The 22,483-nt window shown below is 38.1% G+C and overlaps 3 protein-coding genes across 3 annotated transcripts; 2 read left to right on the top strand and 1 right to left on the bottom strand.

Moving 5' to 3' along the window:
- The first annotated feature begins 760 nt into the window (after positions 1 to 760).
- Positions 761 to 2,675, top strand: LOC131783907 (large ribosomal subunit protein eL13). Its single transcript, XM_059100682.2, is given in 5 exon segments — positions 761 to 787; positions 789 to 945; positions 948 to 1,006; positions 1,563 to 1,736; positions 2,425 to 2,675. Coding segments are annotated over 5 exon segments (633 nt in total). The 3' UTR covers positions 2,641 to 2,675.
- A 1,209-nt stretch (positions 2,676 to 3,884) lies between these two features.
- LOC131783898 (protein disulfide-isomerase TMX3-like) lies at positions 3,885 to 15,392 on the bottom strand. The gene is made up of 17 exons (XM_059100672.2): positions 15,294 to 15,392; positions 15,164 to 15,212; positions 14,098 to 14,137; positions 13,527 to 13,644; positions 13,147 to 13,192; positions 12,531 to 12,611; positions 11,564 to 11,681; positions 10,907 to 10,984; positions 10,579 to 10,642; positions 9,468 to 9,578; positions 9,084 to 9,144; positions 7,825 to 7,878; positions 7,163 to 7,219; positions 6,225 to 6,366; positions 6,080 to 6,118; positions 5,487 to 5,516; positions 3,885 to 5,108 (listed from the first exon to the last, which is right to left on the bottom strand). Exons 1-17 carry the CDS (start codon positions 15,358 to 15,360, stop codon positions 4,878 to 4,880), a joined length of 1,386 nt encoding a protein of 461 aa, XP_058956655.2. The 5' UTR covers positions 15,361 to 15,392; the 3' UTR covers positions 3,885 to 4,877.
- Positions 15,393 to 18,586: 3,194 nt separating this feature from the next.
- LOC131783931 (dermatan-sulfate epimerase-like protein) lies at positions 18,587 to 22,040 on the top strand. Its single transcript, XM_059100709.2, has one exon. It carries the CDS (start codon positions 18,624 to 18,626, stop codon positions 22,038 to 22,040), a length of 3,417 nt encoding a protein of 1,138 aa, XP_058956692.2. The 5' UTR covers positions 18,587 to 18,623.
- The last annotated feature ends 443 nt before the right edge of the window (positions 22,041 to 22,483 follow it).

The raw sequence follows: 22,483 nt of genomic DNA, 5'->3' as shown, positions 1-22,483 counted from the left end.
ATGGTTTTATTAAGGGTAGTGCCTCGGCATTTTTTATTCGTCTTCTCAGTCTTGCAATATTTATGCTATTAAGTATAAACCTGTACAAGTCAGTGTCTAAGCTGTAACTTTATTGTCATTGTCTGCGAAACTTTCATGAACTGAGTAACACTTGTTTGATGGTCAGGTACCATATCGAAGTCAAAGTTGTGACTATGCTGATAATAGAACTTGAAAGCTTACTGCTTATTGTGTCACGATTTTAAGAATTTGTCACAGTCAATCTGAAAAAAAGTCAATTCAGTTCAAGCTACCATTTTGTTACTGTGTAGTAAAGTTTGCATGCTTACACCAGTTAGGAACATGGTAGACCATCTTGCCCGTGTTAATGGACATCTTTAGTGTAAGCCAAGTGTACGTTGATACGCTAGTGTCCTTGTGTTCCTTTTATATCCCTATACCTTTTGTCTTGTAACAACCCTCATAACAACATAATGTTCTCCATATTCTGTTGGTAGAGTTCACCAGAAGTTAATTTCTTATTGAGATGTGTAATTAAAAAGCCTTGCAGTGGTATCATTTGCACTGTAGTTCATTCTGATTAGTTCATTCTTGTATTATGGAAAGCTTTAAATACAGATAAGTCATTGATATTCATTTTAATTTAGTTAGATGAAATTAAAGTTACACAAGGGATTGGGTAGTGTTGTAGCAAACAAAATTTCAATCTTTTGTTACGTTATCCCTTTTTTTTTAGGTTTCTTATCCAACCTTACCAACCATGGCGCCCAAACACAATAACATGATACACCAACAACCACCTTCCACAAACAGTGCAGAACTATGTAAGAACATGGTTTGATCAACCTGGACGCAAGAAGCGCAGGCGTGTGGCCCGTGTAAAGAGGGCTTTGCAGATTGCACCCCGTCCAGTTGCTGGTGCTCTGCGTCCGATTGTGCGTTGCCCAACTTTAAGTACAATACTAAGGTCAGGGCTGGACGAGGCTCACTTTTGGAAGAACTAAAGGTAGGTATTGGTGTAGATCCTTGGGTTATATGAGGGGTTTCAATAACTTTTTCTATAAGCTGCTACTGAATGGTGCAATAGGCAGCTGTGCTAGGAGAAGTGGCTGTGAAACCCCTTTCTCCTCAGGGTGGTCTGAGGGAATGCTTCTTCATTTGCAATTATAGACAGCTCTGTTTCTAATAATTTTAATTGACAAAACTGCAAAGTGCCTGTCACTCTTAAATGCTGAGTTAATGAATAAAACAAGAAATCAAAGGCTTGTGAGAATGCTAGCTGGTAACTTGTTGGTATTGAGATTGGACACCCATGCTCGCGGTGTGCTTGTAGGTGAAACATATAGTGTTAAAAGGTCCTGTAGGTAGATGTAGATCACCAGTAATGGGTGTTTGTTGAAATTCTTGTTTTATTAGAGCTATTTTAAGTTACATGGGGAAAGTGCTTTAAGTTTCCAGTAGTTTTCCTTTGCTTTACATCTTTCAACCAGTCAGATGCAAAATAACTGTTGCACTAACAACTTGGTCACAGACAGGGTCATTAATTTCTTCTATCCTTTCAGGCTGCTGGCATCTCTCGCAAAGTAGCTCCAACCATTGGTATTTCTGTTGATCACAGAAGAAAGAACAGATCAGCAGAATCCCTTCAGGCAAATGTACAAAGACTGAAGGAGTACAAGAGCAAGTTGATTGTCTTTCCAAGGAAGGCTAGCAAACCCAAACAGGGAGACAGTGAGGTAACAAATGAAATACATATGTCTTTGTTTATTGCAATGCTGCTATACAATGAAGGTTTTTGTAGGTGGTGGTATCATCTTGACAAGGAATTCAGGAAATGTTTTTATATTGTGCCAACTTAATGTAAATCAAAGTTAGAGAAAACATGACTGTACATCAGAATGATGATAGTAGAGAGTCAAAAAGTTTTTCTTTCTTATTTTCTTTTCAAATGTTTGCTGTGATTTTAGTAGTCTTTGCATTTTCTATCCTGATGTAAGCATGGGTTTTTATAATGCTTACTTTGGTATTGATTTGAGGGACAATTGCTGCTCAGATGAGAGGGTATGAAGTGGGGACTTCTCATGGTGTCTCAAGGACTTTTTTAAATTATTGTCAAGCTATGTTTCTGTTACCTGTTTTTGTGATTTGTATAGACTGTAGATTCAGTTTTATTTAATAACCAGTTCAGACTTCATGGTTAGTTTCATCATTAATTTATTATTTGATACAGGTATCTACTATAGAAATGATTTTGCCTAATTGGCATTTTTTTTGGTTGGGGTGGGGTAGTTTGCATGACTGAAAATTTCTAGTTTGTTTTAATTGGAATGTAGTTTTAATGATATGTGGGATTGTGAGATTAACAGTTATGCAGACAGTAAATATATTGAGTTAATTGTTTCTCTTGACTTATTCAAATTTTAGGCTGCTGAATTGTCCAATGCTGTTCAACTTCAAGGAGCAGTCATGCCAATCCAACAGTCTCGCCTGCCTATCAAGGCTCGCAAGATCACAGATGAAGAAAAGAACACCAGTGTATTCTGTAGCATGCGTATTGCTCGTGCCAATGCCAGGTTGATTGGCATCCGTGAGAAGAGAGCCAGGGAGAAGGCTGAACAGGATGCTATGAAGAAGAAATAAGTTGTGAATAAATGTCCAAATTCATTTGTTGCAAACATGTGTTCTTCTGTTCTGCATAGTTTACTTAAACACGATTTAGTATTGCAATTGAATAAAGAGATAAGGAATCATGCCTGGCCATGATATCTGAGTGCCCCACATTTAGACAGAGGCCAACCTTTATAGGAAAGTTCTGGTTAAGTTTGTCTGTAGGTTCAGCTTTACAGGTAACTTTCTATTTTGATAAGCCCCCCTCTCCCTTGTAAACTTGGACTGGGTTGCTCAGAACACAAGTATCACAAATCCTTGGCAAAATGAAAACCATGTGTGTTCTTTCATAGTAGTTAAATCTGGATTATTTTCATTGGTGCTGTGAACAACCCCATCCTAGCAGAGCTGGTCTAAACTATCTACCTCCAGATTTACAAGCTTACTGAAAGAATGTAATGGAACTTTGGAAGTATTACTCTTGTTTGGCACTGAAGGTTTGAATGGTTCACTCTTGCGTTTTTGGGACCGATCTTTTGACAGACATATCTATCATATGACTTTACTGCAACCTAAGTAGAGGGCAATTTCAAGCTCTTGAAGTCTAAGTTGTTCCTATCCTTGATGGTACCCTGTTCATGACACTCAATAGTATAAGCTGTTTAAAACTGAGTGGCTCATCCTGCTGCGCAGCACATACTCGTTTTAGCTTAGTAGGTGAATTTACCCTTCCTCCCCACACCGTGAAATTCGGAAGAGTAAAATCTTGAGGAATACACTCGGAAGATAATCTTGACTCGGGTGTGGAGGAATGGCACTCGTGATTCTTTGCTATCACAAGGTATGAGTTTACAGAATAGGCCATAGGAGAATAGAAGAGTTAGTTAACAGGGAGAGATATTCGATTGGGATGGAAGGGCTTTTATTAGGGTCTGGGAGCATGCCGAAAAAAAATTGTTTACGCAACACACGAGGACTCCAGTTAGCCCTGACAACTATCACAGCTAAGAAGGATTAAACTGCACTGCCTTAACTATGTCTTGCCCTTTTGCGAGGGCTTTCGTAGGTTTCGCCCCATAGCAAGTTCGTGGTAGTACAGAAACGGAGCGAAGGTGAATTTAAGTTAGGAAAAAAATGGGTGGTGGGGGTTAATAAACGGGGTGGAAAATTTCCTTGATGGGCGAAAGTCCCTTCCGAAGAATACATTTTAAAGTTCAACTGGGTACATTTATGTTGAGATACTCAGTCTACACGACTTCAAAAATGATTTGATTCCGGTATATATTTATTAACTTTCCTTTAGTTGTATATGTGGAGTTCACTGCATTAAATGTAAAATAGAGGCAACGAATAGAATGTGACAAAGGAAGAAAAGTTAATTAGTTATTTTCTGAAAGCTTTAGTTTACGTACAAAACAGTCTTGTCAGTCATCGGTGAAATGTGAAATGTGAAATTCGGCCAAATAAGCGTAACCCGACTCTTTCGGACTGAGATGCATTCGTTCCTTTACCATACGGTCAACTGAGAATTGCGATGCTTCTTGTGCTTGTAGCTGAACTTAGTGGACCCCCTGGCGCTTACAGTCTGCACACGAAAGGCTGGAGGGGAGGGGGGGGGGAAGAGAGAACGCATATGCGTGGATGACGCATCATTGCTTGAGGACTTTCAATGGAGTCTTCAAGGTAATCAGGAATTGCATTCCCATTGGTTTTGATTCACTTTGCTTGTGGTTGGTCGAGAAAACTTGCATAACCAAAAGCAATGGACCTTATGTTCGACTTAGTCACTCGCGTTTTCCGTAACTTTTGGCAGCTTGCTTAGTTTTAATTTGAGTTTCTCATTAACACCCCTCCCCTTTATTGGCTTCGTGTTTCATGTTACATTCCCCTTCCCACTCATTGGCCGTAGTGATAACATTGGAATAGGATTTACCAATATCGATTGAAATGGAATCTAAACAGCTGAGCAAGGACCTCGACTACGTAGATGAGGGTTTTTTTGTGCACTTCGAAGCCATGAACACAGAGTCGCGAGAGGCTGAGGAAGGAAAATAGTTTTACTATTCGAAGTTGCACTCCGCTGTCTTTATTTATCATCAATCGCTAAAAATACCGCTACCTATGCAGGTTAAGGAGAACCAGTCTCACTTGTTCTTCAGAAAAACCTGAACATCTCATGTAGAGTACTTGCTGTCAATGCGATTCTGGCACGGTAGAAGCTGCCGCAACTGAACTGAACTTACAATGCTTATGTTTCCGAATAATATCGATCATTCTGTCTTCGGTTTTGGGTTTGCATCAACTTCCTCCTCAGTTGCTTTCAGTTCTGTTACTCCATCTTCATCATCTAAATACTCGGTGCCTTCATCTTGAAGCTCTTCCAAATCTTCCTCTTCAGGTCCAGGGTCAGCGATACACAGCATATAGATAAGAAATGAGAACACCAGCAGAGGGAAGCCAAACATGAGTATAGCAGCAATGGGTTGGGTGGTCCAGATTTCCTGTGTTCATCAAAAATACAGTTTAGACTTGATGAAAAAGCAACATCGTTTTTCTTTCCTTCCGAGAGCGAGAACCAAAATGAAGGAAACTGGGACAATGGAAAAATTGTTGATGTACTTTTGTGGACAAAGTGCATGTAGCACTGCTTTATGAGGGAGAAAATACTACTGTGTGTGTGTTACACATGATACATAAAAAATAAATAAATTTCTCATGAACAAGAGCAAACAGAACATAAATGTTAACAGGACATAAATGTTAATTGAGGGTCCCGATGGGTAATGACTTTTTGACTAACGGTTGAAATTTCGGCCGTTTTACGGCGGACGGTGGACCCCATTGAGACCCTCTTAATATGAAAGATTTTCAATACTTACGTAAATCGATCTGAGAAGTTCCCAAATCCCCTGTTGAAAGAGATTGAACCAATGAATACTAATAGTTATACTATAAAACGTGAAACTATCGCGATATTTATGCTGATGATGCCCAGTTTTAAGGGAAAACACGCCGCATCTCATCACGTACATTTCCAACTACACTCGCTCTCAAAAGACAAATGATCCTGAAGTTTAACCACATGCCTTCCATAGGGTACCCAAGTAAAACACGTAGACGAGACAAAGGACTTTGATGAATATGGCTTATTACCCTGATGTAATGACAAGATACTTGTCAAATCCTTGAGCGATGTGCCCTAATTTCCTTACTAAATTGGCTTTAAAAAACGCTTCAAACACAGAGTTACAATGCGACAAAAAGTGCAGATGTTCTTAACGATTCTTCTCACTCTGAGGTATGTTCCAAGCATGCGCTTTAAATTTGGTAATACCTCAACCTCAACGTTCCTCTGAAACTAACTATTTCACAAAAATGCTGTTAACTAAAAATATGCACCTACAATTTTGGTTCATCTCAGCCTCAACATTTAAAAAACAAGGTGTTTAGTAATTTTACAGCAGTGTCTTACCCTATAGAATCTTTGAAAGTACGAGTCTCCACCGTATCCCTGCAAAATGAAAAACAAGTTTAATCAGTTAATTCATAAATGACGGCATGACTGCAACCAGAGTTCAGAGATAAACTACATTCAGTAGGAAACACTATAGAGATACCTTTGCACGACCCTCCAACACATCTTCAAGGAAAGATACCAACTGCTGTTCAGTAAATTCATCTTTAATCTCTGAATACTGCTTTAAGTAATACACATGATTTGTACTGTTATATGCCATTAAGAATGGGGCTGACATTGAGCTGAGAATGAAAAGAAAAGAACTTATTATCAATATAATAATTGCAATGATAATAATGATAATGATATAATAATATAATAATAATAATAATAATAATAGTAATAATAATAGGTTAATTAAAGGGAGTGGGGATGGAGCAGGGATGGTGCAGTAGTGGGAGTGCTCGCCTCCCACTGCTGTGGCCTGAGTTCGACTCCCAGACCTGGTGTCACACGAGGGTTGAGTTTGTTGTTGGTCCTTGTCCCTACTACACGAGTTTCTCTCTGGGTCCTTCAGTTTTCCTCCCTCAACAAAAACCAACATTCTAAATTCCAATTTGATCTGGAAGCAATGGACAAGGCGAGCCATCTTGTGGAATGTCCAGTGCTAAATCCATTCTTTAATTTTTATCATAAACCTAATGCAAAAGTTGTTATTTTTCTACCCATAGAGTCTGATTATATGTTGCAACAGTACATATAATATTATAAATTCATTTTCACACAAAGAATGTCATCAGTTTTAAGTTCAAGTTATTGATTCACAATTTGTCCTTTTCTTTGCCTTGATGTAAGTCTACATTTTTCTTTTTTCTTTCCTCTTTTTTTCTTTTTTGTGGAATTGTGTAAAAGTGTGCTCTCTTATTGACCAGCAGTTTACTCTGACTGTGGAATGCTTGTAAAGGTTGCAACTGGCTTACTGCATTAATGCAGTAACCCAAGAACTTCTTTGAAGTTTACTGCCTCAATAGCAATAATTTCTGAATACTAAAAAAAATATTAGTGAAAAAAAGTCATTTAAAATCTTTTTACTAGTACCTCATCATGAGGTTTGTTGCAATAGTATCCCCCAACATCCATCCAAACTGAAAATGCCTGAAAATAAAATTATAACAAGCCAGTCTAACCATTACAAAAAGTTTTACCTAATTTTATGACTTCTTGTCTGTTGGCAACTGTTAAATGTTTGATTTTAGATAAACTTTTTCCATGTTACATTATTTGAGAGAGATATGGTATTGGACTAGAAAAGGTATATTGGGCAACAACAAGGTCATTTCAGAATTGACTCCTATGCATCTTCTCTACATCTAAACATGTGATCCCACACATATTTTTAGTAGTTTCTTTGGCCTCGACAGTCTTAAGGCACAGTTACTGGTGAACTCTAAGTAAACCTTGATGCTGGGGGTAATCTACAGTGCACATCAAATCTGTGTTACATTCAACAAGAGTAGCAAAACTCCCCTTTATACCTGACCTAAAGGAATTGAAAAAGGCTCTAGCAGAGTAGATCAGTGAGTCTAAGGGTAGAAAAAGCCTCCTTGTTCAGTCATATAAAGAATGAAGGGATCAATATCAGTATCCCACCTACCCCTCCCCTAACTCAACAATAGTCAATTGATAACAAGTTAGGGTTAATGTTGGGTTAGAGGAGGGTAGGTGGGCAGTTGCATGAAGCTGCAGAATGTTGTACTTGCCTGTGAAATCTTTGCCGTTCATTTATGGCCACACTTTTGACAATTTTGCTGACCCTAATACAATTAAAAAAACAACACTATATATTCCACATGCACTTTTGAAAATAAGTCTTCATCTCCTGTTAGAGACTACACAGAGTGATACTGAATTAAATGGCAAGGAATATTCCCTACATTCTAACAAAGGGCTAATGCTCAAAATGTCAGCCTTAACCCTTTCACTCCCAAGATCTAATTAGTAATTCTCCTTACTATCTGCCATACAATTCTTATGATGTTAGTTTAGAGAATTTGGTATTGGATCAACTAATAATCCCATGATTGATATTCTCCTCTATTCTCATCACCTGCCTGCTTGATATTGTATTGATATTGTAAGGAGAAATTCTGTCTTGGTCACTTGTGGGAGTGAAAGGGTTAAAACTCTTTATGGTGACCAATTTACATTTTCAACTCAGTTGATAACACTAAATTTCCCCACAAATAACTCAGGATGTAAACAATGAAAAAAATGTCTCATTCTAATTATTCTACATGTCATCAGTTGCCACTGCCTGGTTAGCTCAGGTTTTAGAGCACTAGACTGCCCTGTGGGAGGTTAAAGGTTCAAGTTCGGACCAGACCAACACTCAGCGTCTTCAAATAACTGAAGAGGGTTTGCTACCTTTGCTATGAGATCTGAAAATGGTTCGACATTCTTGTCATCTTGGATAAGGACAATAAACCTCAGGCCCTATCTCCTGCATCTTCTCTGTGCCAGTGAGCAGGGGACATTAGAGAGCCCAAACACTTCTCACAAAGAGTAAGGAATGTAGCTCCTTGTCTTATGGTCTGGCAATATTTCCAAAATTGGGGACTGCAACAAAATTCTCTTTCAAAAATTTGTAAACTGCATAATGCAGTCTGGCCAAAGTCCCCCACAAAGTGTTGTAAAGCACATTGGAACATTAGAATGGATAATGCCCTGTATAAATGCCACCTCATCATCATCACATAATAATGATGAGGTTGCACTTTATCTTGGCCAAGAAACCAATGAGATACCTTCAGAATTTCTTTGCAAATTTGAAAAGCACTACACTCTAAATTGCTGTTATAAACTTAAAGATGTTAGCAGTGTGGCCCTCTACTAGGATTCCCAGCCAAAAATGAGTCAAAATAAAAAAAGAGTTCAAATAGTAGATTGATTCATACCAACAATTTTGCGACAAGAAATCTCCAATGAGATCATCATGATATAGAGTAGAATTTTCAAATACCTTTCATTTATTTTCTTTTTACTCTTCTGTTCTGCCAGTACAGTTAACAGCATTATTTTGCCTAAAAGAGCATTAAGTTATAAAAAGAAAATCAAACCTGAGGCTCTTAAATTGATTGATTTATTCTTAAAAGGGACTTAATCATTGTCAGTGATTATTTTTTTTCCTTGCACTAAGATTTTCAAACCAGTCATATTTTTGCATTTTATTTTGACTTGTAATAATCATAATATTCCAAAGAAAATGAAAATCAAACTGCTGCTGGTTTAGAATTTTTAACCCAAAAAAATATTTGAATTACAATATATTCATAACAAATTTGACAGTCAGTATATTGAATCAGTGTGGGATTGTGTAAAATAGAATCAATTGTGTGTCATTTACCAGTTGTGGTGATATCATGAAAATTCGATCTGGTGACATGAACAAATGCTTCAAATCTTTCATTATTTATCCATCCAGATAACGTACTCTCTTCAATTACATCGTCTGAACCTTGAATCAAATTAAAATAAATCAGTCGACAAAATTATTTCTTTCAGCATAAAGGACAAGGAAATATCCTTTATCCCTTTAACTCCCAAGATCTGATTGTGAGTTCTCCCCACTAGCTGCTACACATTTCCTTGTAAATTGGTAACAAGAATTTGGTGTTAGATCAAGATGGCAACTTCTACCTAATAACTTTGAGTATTCTCATTACCTGCTTGCTGAATAATATATGGGTATTATAGGGAGAGCTTCCCTGTTAATTTTAAAAGTTCTGCATGTCAGCAACAGTTATTCATTATACATAGCTTAACTTTTTCCATATTTAGCATCTGCTGTTATTTGCTAAGTTCAATATTTTATGCAATTTACATCATTGACAAACAGCTAAAAGACACCAAAAATCTACATTGAGTGGCAGAAGTAGTTGACAGGCCTCCTTTACTATGTGGTCAATAAACCCTCTACTTAACACAATAAACAGAAATCTTGTGATTCATCTTAACTAAGTTACTTTAAAGTTCCCTCTTTTACCCCAAACAATGTTACCTGAAATTAGAGAGCATTTTGTTAACATCAGGCAACATTGAAATGGGGGTGAGGGGGGAATAAATGGAAGTTACAGCAAAAATCAAACGAGTAGTGGCATGTGCCAAGACTTAAGCCTTTAACTTCCAAGATCTCATTAGTAATGCTCCTTGCTGTCTGCTATATAGTTCTTGTGATGCTAGTTGGGAGGATTTGGTAATGGATCAACTAATAATCCCCTAATTAAGATTTTTCTTTATTCTCGTCACTTGTCTGCTTTTAAAGGAGAAATTCTGTCTTGGTCACTCATGGGAGTTAAAGGATTAATAGCCACTCATTGTAGAAGTAAGCTAAATATGGAAAAAGAAATACATCTAACATCATGATGGCTAATATAATGTGGATAATTTATCTAATCATCATGATATATAAAGACTCATTACCAGTCATAAATTAATTTTCCAATATTATTGCATACCTTCAAGCATGGATATGGAACCATCCTTTGAAACAATAACAGTTGGCCCTTTTACCTCAACATCCTTGTCAGAGGAAAAAAGTAGATTAACTGAACAAGATTCAATGGGGCAATAATATCATCATTTTATAATTCACATTTAAGAGGCAGTTCTGTTCTGTAGTGGCTGGTAACACATCAATTAAGGTATTATGTAATAAGCATAACTGTAGGTAATGCTTGCAAATGAAATCACACCTGATTATAAGATGTTATATCCAAAGCACTAATACTAATTACACTATCACCATAATTTTTTCCTTCATTTGATTTATATATAGATTCTCACCTCTGGTAAAGCTCCCTGATCAATTTGATAAAAATAGCTTTGAATAACCTTATCTTCAGCAACTTGATAAAAAATATCCTGAGAAAAAAAAAAAAGTCCATAATTAGATATAAGTAAAAATATCTTATTAGATGTTCTAGTGTGTGGTATCACTGAGTATCTTACAAGTTCTGCTGTATATTGACAAGCCTGAAGCTCAAGTCAAAATGCAAACAATGGTTTAAAGTACTTGGCAGTACAACACACCATAACATCTAATAAGTTAAATATTATCCAACTGCCTAATTTTATGTACATTTCTTATTAAGCGGGAAAAGCAAAGAAGATGGATATGTGTAGTGAGTGCAGCTGACCAGTTTAATAGGTTTTTTTTTTACAGTACAAAATAACCAACTGTCCAATATTGTACTATACCAGTATGTGACACTTAAAATTTATTACAAAACTCTTAATTAGAATTTTCATCTAAACTCCTTCTTGGAGCTTCTTGTTGATGTTGTTGCTGTTGTGTTTCAAGCAACAATTAACTTAAAATTGATCATGCAGGGTCCATGACTTGTGTTATTCACAGTGAATAATTTTGGTCTCAAATCTCATTCTTAGGTTATGATTCAAAACAAAATCTTAAGAACAGATCTGCCATTAAGAACAACTTACTTTAAGTTTTTCTGACAACTGTGCATTGTCATTGCTTGTTACTAGGAAAAAACAGACACTTTTCTCATTTCTTATTCTCTCCATTTGGGCTGCATCCTTGAGCTCAGTAACCGCTGGTCTGAAGGGTAATCATAGTTGAAAAATATAGATAAGATAAACACAAACACATATTAACAACAAAAATTGAACTGTAAGATTCACTGCATGAAATTCCTCTGATCTTAAGGGACACAGTCAGCTCTTTCTTGCATTAGTTTACAAGCCCTTGACAAACAAGACATTTAGTTATTTTCATTGTCACTCGTCAATTTGGTCATTATTGACAAGAATAGTTTTTTAGGTATTGCACTCCAAGTAATTATCTGTTTAATTGGTGTTTGTATCTACTTTTAATTTGTTTGTGTTCCATTTTTGATATTTGTTCTCTTGTTTTTTAAATCAAACAAACATAACTTTTAATTTTTTGCTTCCTGCTTGACTTTTCAGTTCCAACGGCTTTAACATATCACCTCAGTTTTGATATTTTTTTTTTAGCCTTTAAGGTTCTCTAGTTTCTGATAAGCCCTGGATCATCCTACCATGACAGATTAACTTTAGATTACCAACAGCAAAAGGATTCAACACCAGAACACCTAATACTCTTTTTTCATGAGAATAAATCCCCTCTGATTTATATCAACTTTGAGTGGGTCACTGGACAGACTAACACACAAACATTTTGCATTAGTCCTATAACTCACAAGATCTGATTTTAATTCTCCCCTCTAGCTGCTACCCATTCTCTTTTAAATTAGTTATGAGAATTTGGTATTGGATCAAGATAGCAACTTGCACCTGATAAGTCTGCGTATTCTCATTACCTGTTTGCTGGATAATATAAGGATGTTACAGGGAGAAATTTCGTGTTGATCACTTCTGGGAGTAAAAGAATTAGAAGCACAAGGACAGGGAAGCAGACATATCTCACCTGTTTGCCTTCTCTGCAAATTGGACAAAATCCTGGACTGTGCGTTCACCTTCAAATGTTAAAACTCTTTTTCCTTTAATACTGTTATACCACAAGCAAAAAATTGTAGAACAACAAGTTAGTAACCTATTGAACAGATATATTGAAAATATTTAGGATTGTTCATTAGAAATAAGACAGCTGTACAATCTAGCAAGGTATGACCATAATCTACAAATCAGCTTCAAATATCCCATCCAAAGGAGTAAGGGTTAAATAAAGGGATTATAATTTTCAGACTTTTTTTATTTTTCCAAGAACAGAAGTCCTTTGATATTTTAAGAAGTGTAGAAGAGAAAGGGTTCTCTGTTAAAGGTTGTGCCTTTATCTAATGAGTCTCTCTTGGTTTTTTTAAATATACATATAAAAATAAATTTACGTATACATATATATATACATATATGTATATATTTAATTATATAAGGCAAATTCAAATTTCAATTCATGTAATTATCTAAAACATCTTGTCGGTGATTGAAGTTTAAAACAAAAAATTTTGTCCTGAATTCATTTCCATGTAGAGTGTAAAATGTAGTTTTTGAGTTAGTGTTATTAATAGTTTGCTGACGCTACTCACAATTTAATTGAAGGAAATCCTCTGATACCAAAGTGTTTTGCTAATGCTAATAAACAAAATCAGAATAGAGATAATTTCTTAAATAGTGAAATCTGAATGAGAAATTGTAAAGAACATCAAGCTATCTACTGTAATCATTCTTTTCACATGATAATATAACCAAGTATTTGAAAATAATTAATCGTACAAATCAAATTTAATTTTCCTCAAAAACTGAGTGAATGCAGAGGCCAGACTTAACCCCAACACCCAAAGATTTTGTTTTCCTTTTAGTAATTGCCCCTTCTAATGAATGAGTGGAATCATAAAAAGGCATGACTACATTTAACCCTTAAAGAGCCATGGCAATAAAAGAAAGTTTTCATTGCAAATATCTTTACCTGAGTATCTAGTTGCATCTAATTTTCCAACTCTAATAGGTGATCCATAAAGAGTTTTCCCTACTTCAGCCCATATTGGCTCTAGTTTCTTGCAGTAACCACACCATGGGGCATAGAACTAAAAGACATTTCCAAGAGATATGAAGCATTAAAGGAAAGACTGAGGTACTGTGTTTTTTGGTCCACTTTGCTGATTACAAGACACTGGAAGAGGCCTATAACTAAGGTATTGGACAAAAGTGGTCTTGATTTAACCAGGAAGTTTGTGGCCATATTACCGGTATACGAGGGAAGACATGTGGAAAAATTGCCTCCTTTGTTGTCCTTTACATGTGGATAACAAATTTATTAACCCTGAAACTCCCACGAGTGTCTTAGTCCTTACAATATCAATACAAAATCAAGAAGACAAGTGACAAGAACTAAGAGAAGTATCAATTAGGGGATTATTAGTTGATCCAACGCCAAATTATCAAAAGTAACATTAGAAGAATTGTATAGCAGACAGTAAGGAGAATTACTGATGAGATCTTGGGAGTTAAAGGGTTTAAAAAAATAACTGAGACCATACCTCAACTAACCAGCTACCCTCATTCATCAGAGATGAAAAACTGTGAGAGAGAAAGAATATCACAGATTACTTATAATTCAGACTAAAAGGATGGTAGTACACCTTTATTTGGAAGAACTGGCGGTTTAGTAGAATGGTGGTCAGTAGCCCACAATTCTAATTAAAACCTCCAGTGCAAGTCCTTAGTTGTGTTCTTTAGCAAGAAACTTTGCTTGCACCAAACCTCTCTAGCTCTCGGCCCAAGAATATACATGGGTAACAGCAAACAGCCAAGAAAACATGACAAAAGAATAAAGGAGGTAATTTTCTAAAGAAACTGCAGTACTGCATCAGTGGGAGAGTAATTTTGTATTATCAACTGAGTTGATAATGTAAATTGGCCACTGAAAAGAGTTTTAAAGCTGATGTATCAAGCCTTAGTAAGAGTGAATAGTGAAAGGCTAATGCTCGCAAAGTCAGCTTTGAAACTCTTTATGGTGGCCAATTTACATTATCAACTCAGTTGATAAATAAATACTACATTACCTGGTTATAAAAATGACAAAACCCTGGGGCTAACCCAAATATTCACTGTTGTCCCATCCAATGGGATGAAAAAATACACAGTTATTCCATGCTACTGAAATGGGTTAAACTCTAGCAGTATGGGCTTTCTAACTAGCCACCTAAACTGATTCACGTTGCCTTACAATTTTACTCCTCTTGTTAACTCTTAAGCAATTGAAAATTATTGGCCGGGCTTGATTTGTTGATCACAAGATTCATTAGAAAGGTTTCCCCTTTCCCCTTTTTCGAGTGTTACTGCATTTACAACGCAAAGTCAAAACCCATTAATTCATATAACAAAGAGAATAGAGAGCAATATGATTTCCAAGAAGTGACGTCTCCAATCAATTGTCCGTTTCCCGTCGTTCGAGGTCGTCCTTTTGTTAATTTTCCTCTTTTCTTTCATTTTATGTATCCCACGCCCCATAGTAAGTACATAAGAATGTTAAAAACAATAAAACTACCATAACGTTTAAAATAAGAACAAGAAAATAAACCACAACTTGAATCTTCTCCTTACCTGCCGTCAAGCTCTTTGACGAACGCATTGCACCTACAGAACAAAACGACTGAAAGAAAGAAAAAATTAAGATCACGCTCACAAAATCGTGCATGAATTCCATTCACATGTAGTTAGAAATAGTATATACCTAGCGCTAGGAAAGTAAGAGAGAATATTCTCCGAAATTGTATTGAGGGCCTATTCTTGATCGCCATTTTGACAGCTGGTTATTAGCCTTAACCCAGTCTTCGCGCAAGTAGGTCTGGTGATAGCCTGGAGCGAGTAACAAAATCAGCAAACCAAAAATAGCGCAAAGGCTGAAGGTACAATTACCAAGGATTGAACGAAGCAGTGTGATGCAATTTTGCAAGATCATCCTGAACGGGATAATCGGTTTTAGAGAGGTCAAGTATGAAGTTTATAGCATAGATAACCACGTGACCAATTTTTTTTTGTTATTTTGAGGTTTGCTGTTTGCCGTTTTCAAGGTTTTGCGTTACTGAAAAACGTAAGTAAAAGGTGTATTCTTTTATGCTGTTGCAAAGCATTAACAATCTCATCGACGTTTCATGGATGCTATACGCTACAAGTAGTTATCATTGCGCGATTCTATAGGCTACTTTGCGTCACGTGGCATAAAATCACCCAGTAACCCCCGTCTACGTCGGTATTTGCATGGGGGCCCCACACCGTTGACAGATTTGCTTGTTCCTATAACGCTAAGGTACCAAGATTTAACACTGAGATTTTTTTAAGACTGGCTGTGTAGCAGTAGATGCCTTCTCCCAAGATTGGGAGCACGATAATGATTGGATTTGTCCTCCAGTGTGCCTATTAATTAGAGTGGTAAAGCACATGGAATTGCGTAAGGCGAGAGGAACGGTTATCCTTCCCTTTTGGAAGTCCTCTTGCTTCTGGACTTTATTTTGTAGAGACGGTGTGCACTGGAACAGTTTCGTGTTTTTACCCAAGTTCCCACGTCTCTTTATCAGAGGGAAAGCCCGAAACTCGCTTTTCGGTTCCAGACCCCTGAACTTTGATGTTATAGCCCTTCGAATTGATTTTCGCCGCCCTAGATCTCCCTGCGCTTACGTAGGCTTCTGTAAGAAGTTCAGTAAAGACTGTGATCGTTGTAATTAGCCCGACGAGCTTTTGTATTCACCGCGGAAGTTTTCTCTTCTGGGCGCAAATGCGATTTTGTGTCAGTCAATCCCAGCGTAATTGCTCCAAGTCCTTTGTACTTAGCTTATGGGTTGTTTGGCACTTACTCAGGCTTGAAGTGACTTAAGTCATAGAATTGCACGTCAATATTGCGTTATGACACGAGTTTGTGTCAAGAATTTATTCAGCATTGTTTGAAATTAAAGGAACCCATTTGTGGTCCACTTTGCAGATTCCAGTTGTCTGTGTATTCTCTGTTGGAGTTTGATTATTCCCGGTTATTCTATATTTATTTATCTATTTATTTAGTTATTCCTTGATGGATTGTATTCCTCACTTTGCCTTATTTTATCTCTCGTTTAGATATTTTTCATTCTAGATTTTGGGCATTCTGGGACGGACCGCTTGACTAATTGTCTAGTTCTGCATGCCCCGTTAAGTTGCTTAAGAGGTATTTAGTTATGTTTAAGGTACCCTCTGATTCCAAAGATTTTATTTTCAGGCCCATTTCTAAAGGGAAGGGCTCTTGTAAGCTTGTTGACCCCGATAAGCCAATTAGTTACTCTACTATCAGAGGGCCTTTTCGCTGGGACCTTCAAGGTCTCGGAGTTGAACCGTCCAAGTTTGGTTTGCATTCTCTAAGATCTGGAGGAGCCACTATGGTAGCAAATAATGGAGTAAACGACGGGGTTTTCCAACGACATGGTCGTTGGAAATCGGTACAGGCCAAAGACATACGTAGACGATAATCTTGAACAACGACTCGAAGTATCGCGTTTTCTTGGGCTCTGAGGGCGGTTTCGTGTTCTTTTTAGGGGTATAATATCACCTAGCCTCGTGCATCTTACCCAATTCTTTGTCAGTCTATATATTCCTCGGGTTGGTTCTTGGCAGGCTTCCCTGAATGAACTTATTTGGTGTACACTACTGTGTTATCTGTTGTGTAGTGGAGACTAAATCTATACATCAGAATAAAGCTGAACAAATGCGGTTTTTGATAAAAATGATTTTAGCGAGTTTTCTTTTCAGGAAGTGTCAGGAGCCTTTAAGACGTGAAACGACCAAGAGTTCTTCTATTGAATTTATCGGGTCGGATGCCACTGCACAAGAAAAATGGCTGGACAGTCTTATCCACAAGTGTTTTTTTTTATCAAGGACCTTCTTCTGCTTTTGATTTTTCCAGAGCAAAGAATTTTCCATAAGAAAAGAGCTTTCATGTGTAAATTTTGTCAAGTGCGTCATGTAAACAAAATATGCAAATAACATAAAAAAATGAGCGATGGCCGCGAAAATTCCCTCAGGGGACTCGTCCAGGTAACGAGATATGACACCTTCCTGATTTATTAATTTTTATCAGAAGTTACATTTTTCCAAAGAACTCGGAGCTTTTGGATATTTTAAACTCTTTCTCTTGGCAAAGTTAGGTAAAAAGTTTGAGGTAAAATTTCCGCACAGCCCCATACTATATTATGCATTCAGTTCTTGCATAGAGAAAACAATGACAAAAACAGTACATTGCCATTGGGAAAACAGATTTGTTTTACAATAAGTTGGGGCTGTGCGGAAACTTTACCAAGTTTGAATTCTTTTTTTTTTTTTTTCGGCCTCTGAAGGTAGGAAGTAACCTTGAAACTGCTGATATTCAAAGCTGCTCCGAAAAGTACGAAATATAAAAATAAGATATTTGGCAAGAATGTGGTTTAACTTCTTGCATTACGTAGATGTAGATGTTCTTGTGTCCGAAAAGCACAAAAAACAAACAAACAAAACTTTCTGTCAACGTGCAATGTGAAAATAAAGAAGGGTTATAAATAAATATTTAACTATATGCCTTGCCAACATGGGAATTAAAGTGGGCTTAATGTTACCTTTGTCTCTAATGTAAATGAATTGAATAACGTTATCTAACAGACTAAAATGTAAATTACGAATAACTGATATAACTTGTTGGTTCAATAATTCTCGCCTCTCTGTTCAACTTGCGAGCGGACTCTCGTGTTTGTGCCCCTGGCACAGCTACCTGTAACACCATTAGCAGCCCCCTATGGAAAAAATTGTACCTCGCTACGTCTTGTCGATCCAGGAAAGCGGCTACCTCTTTACTTTGGGCTCAGGCACAAGCTGAAAGCTGACTGCACTAGACTATTTCAATTGACTTGCGCAATTTCGCGAAGTTGTGTCAACGACGAAAAAGACCTTCTCTGACTCGGTCTCTAGCCGTAAGAACACTAAGGGGACTGACCAGCTCGATAACTTCGGTTTTGTTCACACCAAGACACCTTCAAAATCAGTGGCACTGCCCGTTTGCGATCGTGTGATGTCGTTCTCATCAATAACTGCTTTTGCAATCATTGCTATTGTTTCATCCCAAACTTCCTGGAATGATTTAGAACAGCTTCATCCATTCTTGTTTTTCAACGAGAAAGATATCCCTAGTCTCCAAGAACGCGCGCGAACTACTCACTCTGAAATTTCTCAAAGGATCTACTTGGCCAGTCAAGAGATAAAAGAATGGCCTGAATATTATTTACCACCTGAAGATTGGAAAAACTTCTCTAGCGCTTGGAACGAGCGTTATGGCAATGACCTGACTGCGTTAGCTTTCTACTGCGTTCTCAATCCAGAGGATCTCAAGGCGACAGAGCTTGCAATTCTGTTTATGGAGCGACTTTCCAATCTTCCCAACTGGCGCGTCGCCGATTCATTCCATGACGATGTCCCCGTAGCCCACTCTTTAACCGGCATGGCGACCGCATATGACTTTCTGTACTCACGTTTAAACGACACTCAAAGAACTCGGTTCTTAAAGAATATAACGGCAGTGACAGAGGAATTATACGAGAGATCTTTCAAGCTTTGGTGGGGGTTTTCTTATCTTCAAAATCACGTAGCCACAAACTATATGGCGATATTTAATGGCGCCTTGATTGTCACCCGACACAAGTTGTTCGAGGGGGAGAAATGGTTGTCACGAGCTCACTTAATGTTAAGTAGAAACTTAGAGCTGTTTAACTTCGTAGTGGACGGCTCCATTAACGAAGGTGTTTATTATGGCACTTACACTACACGTTCACTAACGCAGTATGTGTTCCTTGCGTTACGCCACTTACTTGTAGACTTCACGCATTCCCCTTGGCTCAAAGAGCACGCGTCGCTTCTTTATCATACGGTGCTCCCAGGGTTCAGAGAAACCGTTGGCTATGGCGACTCCAATCGGAACTGGTCTCACGGTCCAGAAAGCCAGTTAGTTTTCCTAGACAACCATGTTTTGAGAAGTGGCTTGGGAAATTGGCTGGCCAGACAGATAAGAGAGCACAAGGTTCAAATGGAAGGAGTGAATAACTATAGTCAAGCGGCGTCACACCAAAAAAGCATGCTCCACACAGAGTTCTTATTCTATAATCCTGATATTCAAGAGAGAGCACTACCCAACCCAAGCATGCCACGACTCCACGTGTTCAGTGACTGGGGAGTGGTAACTTACGGGGGGGGATTGGACATATCTTCCGGCGATAACTTAGGTAGTCCCTGGGGTAAGAAGAGAACATTTCTTTCCTTTAAATGTGGGGTGCTTCACGGACGAGCGATAAACTCTCTTGTTAGAGAAAAACACGTTCGATTTTGGCTAGAACGACGGATACGTTTCAACCCTGGCCATGAACAGCCGGACCAAGGATCATTTGTGTTTGCCCCAAATGGTGTACCTTTCATTACGGAGACCTATTACGCCTTCAAGTACACTTTCCTTAATAATGCTCTGATATTCGGTCCCTCCCAACAGTCATCTTGCTATAAACCCTTTGAGGGGCAGATAGGAGAGTGTAATAAGTGGTTTTATTTTAAAACAATGGCAGCCTGGAGGGCCCAAGGAGATATTATATCTGCGTCAAGCGAAGATGATATGGTTTTCATAAGCGGAGAGATGAGTGGGTGGTATCGACAAGAACTGGGCCTTCTTAGTGTATATCGTTCCTTGATTATGTTGAATCCAAGTGTGCTCCTCGTGGTCGATCATATCGAACGCAAAATAGGAAGTCAAGCATCTGTTATGAGCGCCTTCTTTCATAACGTGGATCATCCCTTCATACTCAATGAGAGCATGTCCAAAACACCCCATGCTACCATTTCCATAGAGGGACTTTTGCACAGAGTTTACTGGTCAAACTTAGGGACCGATCAGAAGAGTTATGCCAGTTCGACAAATTACTCGTCAAGCTTCCATTCCTTTCGAACGCATTATCTAAATATAACAACGCCCTTGGACGTACGATATACACGGACTGCGTACTTATTTCTCGGTCCTGGACATAGAGTAGACCAACTTCCACAAGTAGTAACTGGGCATGATCACGGAGTGAAGGTCTCAGTGATAGTGAATGGAGTTCGTTACCATGTTTCCATAGCAACAAAGCATAATCAACCTTACTCTAGATATGAGTTTTTGGAATTTGGAGGATATTGCAAGGTTGAAATTAGAGAGAAGAGATCCAGGACTGTGCGTTTCGGTTTGGATGTCATGTCATCTGCAGATGAGGAAGTTTTAATATTAATCCCAAGGGAAACTAACTCGCATACAACTTGGAATGTTTTATCCACCTTGTTTCTGCCATTCATTGTTTCTATCGTGTTGCTATATCTCTATTTACAGCTTCGAAAAAAGATTCTTCGACACAATCTCTGTGATGTGTTCGTGATTTGTCTTGGGATGTCATGGTTAATAACAATAATGGCTATTCACATCAGTTTTTGTGTTGGTGAAGGATGTGACTTAAAAATACCCAAAGTGACTGAAACTTCCCGCGAAAGTCGTGTTCTCTCAGAAGTACAAGAGGTTCCGCCGTTTGTGTTATTCACATCTCTACCTCTAGCAGGCGCGGAAATACTAGAACACTTGTTTAAAAACTCTACGAATTTCTTTTTTGTAGAAGTGGGGAAAGGTGTCACAAAGTTTTTGGATCCGTGTTCTACTTTTCATCGTTTTCATCATTCGTCTGAAGCACTTCATTATCGAGAATATTTTCGTTATCTTGCTAAAGACTCAAAAAGAGTTTTTCTTGATTTACCTCCAGAGCTTCTCAAGACTCTTCCAGCTGTAAAACTGTCAGATCCCGCGTGGGGTTTGAAGTTTTCGTGGTTATCAAAGATCGTGGAGGAGAGAATGCGTGCCATAGTCGTGGTTAGGGACCCGAGAGGGTGGGTGAACGCGTGGCTTCGAGAAATTCGCGTGGATACTGAACTACGCACTGCTGCCTACGCCGCCTTTGATACAGTTAAGAATCTCAAGTGCTCAGAGAGGAATATGTCAAATTTTGCCCCTGAATTCTTTGAAATGCAGCAAGCACTCAAGGATCATAGCGATAAAAACGACAAAAACACCCTCGTGCAATTTCTTGCCCATCTCTGGGCTGCGGAGACGCAAGCGGTTCTGCGTGCCAACACGCACTTTCAAATGGGAGGCATACGCTTTGTTCAATTAGAGGACCTGATCCTGAAACCTCGCAAAACCGCAGAGGAACTTTTTCGCTACATAGGTGTTCCTCTTTCGCCAGCTGCTGAACATCGCCTTCTTACAGTCGTTCGGACTGAGCAATTTGCTTTGGGTTCCTCGCAAGAATTGATTGGCTCCAAAATGGTAGAGGTCTGGAAACAAGAACTGAGTGAAGTGGACGTCGCAAGAATTGAGGAAATTTGCTCTGATGTAATGAAAAAACTTCGATATTATTCACTAGGTTAGGTGGTACAAAAAAACGTGTGAATGTGTCATTAAGACATATTGTTCAGCAAGACACTTTGTTTGCACCAAACCTCTCTAGCTTTCAACCCAAGAGTACACATTTGCACCAGCAAACTGCCAGGGAAAGATTACAAAGGCCTGGGGTCACCCAAAAAATTGACTGTTGTGCCATCCACAGGGATGATACTCTCAGTTATTCCGTTCTACTGAAAATGGGATAAGTTCTGGCCAGACAGGTCTTCTAACCAGCCACCTGAAAAGATTCATTTTACCCGATAGTTTTTTTACCTTGTTAAAAAAGACTTGGCCGTGCTTAGTTTTGTCGGTGAAACCAAGATTTATTTAAAAGATCTCTTCCTTCCCTTTTTTTTAAATGTTACTGTATTTAAAACGCGAATTAAAAAAATGTCAGCCAACATAAAGAATAGGAACTAATAGTATTT

Source organism: Pocillopora verrucosa, chromosome 3, assembly GCF_036669915.1.
Source record: "Pocillopora verrucosa isolate sample1 chromosome 3, ASM3666991v2, whole genome shotgun sequence".
NCBI lineage: Eukaryota > Metazoa > Cnidaria > Anthozoa > Scleractinia > Pocilloporidae > Pocillopora > Pocillopora verrucosa.
This window is presented reverse-complemented; position numbering and strand designations above follow the sequence as displayed.